Consider the following 8236-nt stretch of genomic DNA (forward strand, 5'->3'; position numbering starts at 1 on the left):
TAAAGCAGTTGCTTCAGTGATTCCCTAAATATTGGTGTTTAAAGTTTGAAGACTGACAAAAAATAGGTATCCATTTTGGAAATTTTCAAGAAAACTTGAAAATTTTGAGGTGTGTGTTTTTTAGTTTAACAGCGTGATATGGATCTTACATTCATCCTGGGCGCCTCAATCGAAGTCTTGGAGTCTTGGAAAACTCTGAGAATAATTCCCAATTCCCAATGTCGAAAAATCTTAAACATCCTGCAAAATGTAAACCAGTAACTTTCTTATAAGGCATATTTAACTAAATGTTTTTGACCCTCTAGCACACACTCATTTGTATTAATGGTTTTGGGGCATCCTATATGAATCTCATGAAGCTCTGCTTTTTAACAATAGCGACACATAGTATTTAAACTCAACTCGACTTCAGAATTCTTTAATTTCTCTAAGCAATTGACTGATCATCTTTATAATTTTCATTATGGTGATGTCCCAAGGGTATCCTTCCAGACCTTTGTTGTTATACATTAACATGCATCTTCATATGACACCACAAATCAAATAATGGGTACCCATCTAATCCCCCATATATATTTATGTGGACGTTCAACAAAGGTGAATTTAACTAGAGTTAAGTATCTGCACGAGACGTTATTATGCAACACAATGAACAGAACCACGAGAGCGACCTTGATGGTACTTAATGGATGGTGCTGGCGGTAGGCGCGAAAGATGCTACTTCACTTTGGTACTGAGGTCCAGACGGAACAGTGGGTGATCTTTTATTATCTAGTGACAAGAAAAAGTAGTGATTAGCGATGGATTTTTTCAGGAGGCTTCTGGTGGTTGGGACCACTTTGATAATTGGAGGTAAATTTTGAGTTTTGATTTAAAATTTTATGTGCCGCAATGCTTCAATTTTGAAATTTTGTTCCAGTACATAAAGCAAAATATATGTATTTTTCTCAGAAATATCAAAAAAAGCATGTTTTTTTTATATATTTAACTGTTTCTCGACCTTTCATTATGCATCTCCTCCATTTATCCGCATCCATTCGTATTTTATACCTGCTAAACCATCCACTAATTGCCCATAAAATCATGTAATACCATTTTACCTTATTTATAGAAATGTTAAGATTGACAGTAACTTTACCATATAATTATTTACCAATGGTATTTAACGTTTCATAACATGGCATGCAGAAGAACTTTTGTTTCAAACGAACGTGACATACACTAAAATGGGATTTAACCAGCCCGATAAATAATTCAACCAGCGATTTCTGGACAATATACGGAAATGAACAATGCTAATTATGTTATTAATTAGAAGAACAAGCTTCATTAAGCCTTGGCACTCGCATTGCAATTTAAGCTATTGATGGGCACCTTCCCAAGCATTAGATAAATTCAAGATATTAGCAAATTTGGTTACTTAACGGAATAATTGAGCAACACATGTTTATTCGTTTTGGTTTTATGTTTTAATCTTCTTCGCTTTCACTTCATAACCCAATGTTAAAATCCTGGAATTTTGGCCCAGAAATTAGAAGACAGCCATTGCATCACGTAAGTCCCTTGTTAGTCCTTCTAATTGGCGAATTATCACATTTAATACAATTTAAGAAAGGAAATGCCTAATTTATATTTTTAGCACAGTGTCCCAAAAACAAAATGACTTAGGTGCATATCAACACTATCGAACTTGACAGTGGTTTATGTTGGTTTTAGTGTACTCACAGTATAATGGACAAAGCAACAATTACTACAACAATCAAGGATACAAATCACAACAATATCAGGCTTCTGGAAGTTGCCCTTTGCCCAATGGGACGTTTCCAACAGACACATGTGATGGGTAAATATCGGAAATTGGCGGATCTATATATTTTGGAAATTTTTAGGGCCTATAAGGCACTCCCACTGGCTTAAAAGTTCAATAATTTTTCTAAAGTGAAATTAGTTTAATTGGTTCTAGGACTACTTATATGTCACTGGTATTCACTTAATTAAATTGAATATTTTTCTGAAAATTAAACACGTATAGAACTATATTCCGCAAAAAGTTTATTATCGTACTGTAGATATTTCAATTTTAAGAAATTTTCAAATATTCGCTTGTGTGTAATTAGTGGTAAAATTTAATTTTATTAAATTCCATTGAGCACTCTCTACGTCGCTGTTATTATTTCATTATTTTACAACAATTTAATCATATTTATGGTAATTCTCTGTTAAAGAAACCATTGGCGTACTGCAGATATTTTATGTTTTATTAGTTTGAAAATTTCGTTTTTGTTTAATTTTTCATTAATTTCATGTAGGTAGTAATAATTTTAGGACAGTTGGCACATCACTGATTCATTTGATGAATTAGAGCATTTGTCAGACAATTAATTGCATACACATATAATATAGAACTATTCCCTGCTGCCTGAAAAGTCACTAACATACAGAGATTATTTTTAGGAAAAACTAAACTTTATCCAGAAATCATTGGTGTATTGCAAATATTTTCGAAAGTAAAATAAATGCTTGACATTTTCAATGTTAACAATATTCTTGGAACGCCCAGTCAGAAATCCAGATTTTTCAAGAAAAAAAAACAAAGAATTTCCTACTAATCTAAACAAGCCCGAATTGACCTTATATGAAGTCAGCGAATTTTAAATTTTAAAAAATCCGCTTTGAGAGTAAATTTTCATATTTAAGGTCAATTAGTGGAGGTATAATTCAACATTATTCTCAATAAATCCGAATCAACCTTGACAACCTTGCATCGTTCATTTGTCTAAAGTGTCATGACCGACATAGTCGATGGGTACATAAGAGCGACAAAGACGGAAGTGTCGTATCATTGTCAGGGCTAGAAGAGCAGCGTTGACAGAATTCCACAATTTTCCAAAAATCTGAATAAAAACCTACGTTCGTTCTAGATGACTTTATATGAGAATATACAATTTCATTAATATTTGCAGATATATTCAGTGCCGGAATGGAGTCCCCGAGGAGAAACTATGCCCCGATGGGCTGCTCTTCAATGCTGAAGCTGGACATCAAGTTTTCCCTTGCCAGTACCCCATAGATGTAGATTGCACTGGAAGAGAAGCAACACGTAAGCAATTTTTCCTTCTTCCTCAAACAATATTCTAATAGGTTCCCATTAGAGCCCGCTCAGGCAACAGACGAATGCCCCCATCAATTTGGCTACTACAAAGTTGGAGACGATCGGAATTGCGGACAGTTCAAAAACTGCGTGGATGGTCGAGGATTTATCTTTGATTGTCCGGAGGGACTTGCTTGGAATGGCGACACTTACAGGTGTGATTGGCCTGATCAGGTGTCTGATTGCGATGCTGAAGGTGATTGGTCAGAAACGGCTTTTTCCGATTATAAAATTAAGTACAAATTTTAGCGTATTTGGGATTCACCTGTCCTCCTGACGCCAGACAGTTCGGCTTTGGAGCTGAAGAGTACAGATACTTCAGATCTCCCAATGATTGTCAGAGATACTTCATTTGCATCGATACCAAACCAAGATTGTACAATTGTGGAGAAGGGAAGGCTTTTAATGATATCACTAGTTCTTGTGATGATGCTGAGAATGTCACCGGGTGCGGGCTTTCGCCTTATGAAAACGAACGCCTGAGCAAACTGGCAAAGTCCTCGAATCAAAATGCTTATAATAAATTTAACAGTGCTTTCTAATTTTATAAATAAATGCTTATGATCTGAAATTTTCGTAGCGAGTTGCCTCCTCCAGACTTATATACTGCATTTTGGATTCTAAAAGCCTGTCGAAAGTTTCTCGAAGCTCCTTGAAGGTCGGTCTCAAACTTGGAGAGGTTTGCCAGCAGCTGTGCATTATTTGATATCTGAAACAACTAACTTTTGCATTTGGAGGGTGGCAAGGGGGATATAATGTACAAGTCCTCATTGCAATTTGAGGGCCTCTCCATGCGATAGCCACCCTTGAGCCAATTCACCAGTTCTTCAGTGTTGACCGTAGGATAAGGGTTGCCCCCAAGGGTTACAATCTCCCACAGGACTATTCCGAAGGACCAAACGTCGCTTTCAGTGGTATAGATCTGATGTGTTAACGACTCAAGGGCCATCCATCTGAAGGGCAACTTTCCTAAAATCCCCATTACCTGTTTAAAGCTAAATTTTTTTTTGTGATTATGTGAGTACCTCCAGTGATTTTTCTATAGACGTTATCAGTGTAGATATCTCTGCTGAGACCAAAATCCGATATTTTGAGGATATTGTTTTCTGTGATTAAAACATTTCTAGCTGCTAAATCTCTGTGAATTACTTTGAGGTTGCTCAAAAACTCCTAAAATGTCAAAATCAAGCTCTATGAAAGCTCTAAGAACTTTGAACCTTACCATCCCTAAAACAATCTGCCTGGCAAATGAGAGCAAGTCTTGAGGCTCTAAGACAAATTTTTCTCTACCATCTAAATCGTAGGATTTGTTGTTGAAGAACTTTATACTCTCATCTGAAGTTTGTACAGGACTGTTACAAGTAAGTGAAGGTCTTCTCAGAGAAATTGATGCAAGGTGGAACTTACCATACCTTTCTTGTAGGACGAATGCGACTTGCCTTAAAAAGGACTGTAAATCACCCTTGGCGCAATGTTCTACCAGCATCAAAGGGTTGCTCAGGCGATTTTTGGTCACTACCCCTATCAAGCGCACTATATGTGCGTGATAAGGAACTGACTTCATTATTTCGATTTCGTCGTAGAATTGTTTGATTTGCTCAGGGGTTGGGTTGGCTGTAAGGACCTTCAGATAATAAAGGTTTTTAATGGTATAGTTCTGAGCACCTTTAAGGGTCTTTATTGCTATCAAGAACTTCTTGTCAGGCTTTAGATAATAATATCCCTTCTGGACTATTCCAAAAGCACCGAATCCTATTATTTTGTCGATGATCAGCTTTGATTCGCTAAGCTCCCATTTCGCTTCAGAGTCTTCCTGATCTGTTGCTGAGTACTTGACTATTGTATTTTCGACTTTCTGACACATTCTTTAGTTTTCCTTTGGATAATTTTGGTCTTAAGTACTTACCTCCCTAACGAACCAATTCAACAAAAACGACAACTTCTTGCGGAAAAACCACCATGAAACTAAAAGAGATAAACAAGTTGAAGCCCCTACTATCGCCCATATCCAGAAAACAGTTTTGTGTTCCACGTGTTCATCCATAGGAAGGTAGTGGAGGTATCCAGGAAGACTTGCTCCAGCTTTGGAAAAAGCAGTGAGTTTTACCATGAAAGAACTAGTCGTTTTTACATTGTTGATTAGCATGGAAATTTTATCCTAAAACACTTCGATGTAATTTGACAACAATAACACTGTGCTAATTGGAAAGTCCGTCAAACGGGACACTTGGGGGAAAATCTAATTCAAGTACACTGTGTCCAATGGTGCTAACCATAGAGGGCAATTCTTTGTCTTATGTTATGGCTAAAAGTTCATATAAACATAGATCTGCAAACGTTACTTACCTACGGGGAGTTCAAATTTGAAACATTTTTCAGTTTTTTCTTTATAGCTCCCGCAGTTTTTGAGATATTTAACTAAAATTTGAAATATAGTTTACGCTATAGGACTTACATCATTGGGAATAGCAAATGTTTTTGATAATCTACAGGGAGATATTTTTTCAGGGATCATGCGCACTCTTCCCTTCCGAAACTTTTTCGCGGTACACCACTGGTAAAATCTAAAATACATAATGACTTTTTTATTTTGTTTAGAAACTTTTTGGCTTCTTGTACTTTTTTCGTATCTGTATCGGTTATTAAGAAAACAATAAAAACTATTTTCTGCAATTCGCCGGATGAAATTAAAATATTTAAAATAAATGTGAAAAAAATGTGGTAGGCTTTGTGTTTATTTGGCCAATGTTTTGTTTTTATTAATTCTGACAGTTTCCATTTGAAAATGTAATTTGTGTCTGCGTATCTCATATTTAAATTGTAGCCTCCTAAGTCCCCTTACTTAAATAGCGTAGTTTTTTCCTATGATGGCAACTAAAATCTTTAGCGTATACAACACTAGTAAATATCGTTGATGAGTTACGAAATCGAATATTAGATACATTTGAAACCGTTAGAAGTACTGCGAGGGTATTCGAAAGAGAACGGACATCAATGAAAAATGGAGCAAACATATGTATGTGTAAGGGTTGAAGGAGGTCACTTTCAATAGATACTGTAACATAATTTTTTTGTTAAGGTTATTATTATTATTTAAGGTCATCTAAATTTTAATTTCATTTGGCGAATTGCAGAAAGTCGTTTTCTTGAATATTTGGAATCAAAAATTTGGATTTCAAATATATCGAAAATAAGAACTAGAAAAATGGTTAGTTCAGGTTAGAATTCAGCGTATTCGAATTAAGTTTTCCCCAAGATGTCCAGCTTGATAGAAAAAAAAGTCTCTGATTCTAGCACAGTGGAATGAGCGGGTAACACCAATTCACCCCTGATATGTTATAATTAATAGGGTTGCTATAGTTGCCATCTCGGTCAGAGGTTATTAGACTCAGGCTGTAGAAATCAGGCTTTAAGGGTGGTAATTTCCATTGCAGCTTTAAGCTGGTTTCTTTACGAGAACTTGTAGCTAGTAGCAAAAATTTTGCGGTTAAATTTTTAGGTTTGCTTGGAGCTAAAATCGGCGAAATAATTGGAAATTTATTCAATTTCCTCAATGCTAAACTAACGACATATAGACAAATTCCTGAAAGTTTCCAGACAGCCAGGCACAGCGATCTTCAACCACTTCTTGGGGCTCTCCAAATCCCCTTTACTGTTAATTGAGGTTATTGCAAAGTGGTACTTTCTCCCAAACTCAAGATGAGTCAAGTTAAATTCAGTTCTGATTTGCTATAAAAAAATACATTTAAAACATGTTACTCACAGTTATCCACGGACCTTCTTGAGATTAATCCTCCTCTGGAGATAGTCCCCGGGCTCTTGCTTTTCATACCAGAGAACCTCATAATAGCAAGACAAATCTATAAAAATCCTGCATGAACTAAACACCACAAATCCTGAAATTACCTCTTCCAGGTTTCCACACCACTCTCCCGCCATAAGAACCATCCGAAACGCTCAAAGAGTAATTTAAACTGAAAACTGCAGTTTTCTTCTCAGTACTTCTCCAAGTTTTAGCCGCAACTTGAGGGCTTCTAGCCCCATCGGGATTAAAACTTATGAGGTAAATTTCATACTCTCTGCCAGAGCTTAAGTTGGTTAAAGCCATGTAGCTGCGCCTAGTCTAAAATAGCTGCGCCTAGTCTCTTTGAAACAACCTCAGTTCTGTGTCTTACAGAGGCGAAGTGATACTTTAGAGAGCTTCGCAGGGAATATGCAAGAAGGTATTTTGCTCCATGAGTGTAATTCCAGGAAAAAAATAGAGAAGTTTCATCCCTACAAAGCAATTGGGGGCTTTGCAGCCCGTGCCTAATCTTCTCAAAATCTGTCAAAGCACCCCTTTGAATCCCATTTTCACACATTATTCATCTAAACTCACCAGTGGTTCTCTCGCAATTTAATGAATTATCACATGAAGCTGGGTCACCAGATTCGTCCTACAAAGACACAGTTAGAGGTTTGTGCAACTGAAGTGAATTAAAACTCACTGGGATTTTCAATAAGCAGTCTAGGCACATTCCTTTAATGCAAATCACTCGATTTTCTCCGAGACATAAACTCACTATTATAATCATCAGACTTTTGATCGACATAGTGACGAAGGACTGTAAAACGTAGAATAATAGTAAATTTCCAGACTTCTGGGGTCATTAACTGTTGTTTACCCATAAGTTGATGCCATTGGATATTCCTCGATTTGCGATACATATATTTATGAGATATGCGAAAAGATAAATTGTCTCGTGTATAAATAATCTCACCCCTCTATCCGGTTACGAGATATATTATCATTGTAAAATAGATCTGGAAAACGAATATGTGTGAATTTTTCTTTGAAATTTACATGCATTTCGGGAGATTTGCTGTGAAGTACGTGCGGTCGTTTGGTAAGAGGTTCGATGTCGGTTCGGGAATAGATTTAATAAAAACCAGAGGCGTGACAGAATCTAGACTGGCAAAAATATACATACAGGGTGTTTTAGCATGAGTTTGCCAACCGTTTACCGTAGGTTTCCGTGACCGGAACAAGAAATAAAGATCATACCAACACGGATCTGTTTTTACTTCCTGTCTGAAATACAGCGT

General features: G+C 36.5%; 2 protein-coding genes across 2 annotated transcripts; one reads left to right on the forward strand and one right to left on the reverse strand.

The window, feature by feature from the left end:
* The first annotated feature begins 717 nt into the window (after positions 1–717).
* On the forward strand, positions 718–3722 carry LOC136419238 (protein obstructor-E-like). The gene is made up of 5 exons (XM_066405445.1): positions 718–852; positions 1717–1843; positions 2964–3100; positions 3153–3347; positions 3401–3722. Exons 1-5 carry the CDS (start codon positions 801–803, stop codon positions 3691–3693), a joined length of 804 nt encoding a protein of 267 aa, XP_066261542.1. The 5' UTR covers positions 718–800; the 3' UTR covers positions 3694–3722.
* Positions 3710–7743, reverse strand: LOC136419380 (tyrosine-protein kinase receptor torso-like). Its single transcript, XM_066405664.1, has 14 exons — positions 7639–7743; positions 7530–7587; positions 7327–7475; positions 7058–7274; positions 6929–7011; positions 6718–6880; positions 6478–6662; positions 5058–5309; positions 4817–5006; positions 4564–4765; positions 4374–4503; positions 4177–4321; positions 3913–4120; positions 3710–3860 (listed from the first exon to the last, which is right to left on the reverse strand). The coding sequence occupies exons 1-14, from the start codon at positions 7741–7743 to the stop codon at positions 3710–3712; spliced, it is 2238 nt and encodes a 745-aa protein (XP_066261761.1).
* Positions 7744–8236: the final 493 nt, after the last annotated feature.

Source organism: Euwallacea similis, chromosome 2 (assembly GCF_039881205.1).
Source record: "Euwallacea similis isolate ESF13 chromosome 2, ESF131.1, whole genome shotgun sequence".
NCBI lineage: Eukaryota > Metazoa > Arthropoda > Insecta > Coleoptera > Curculionidae > Euwallacea > Euwallacea similis.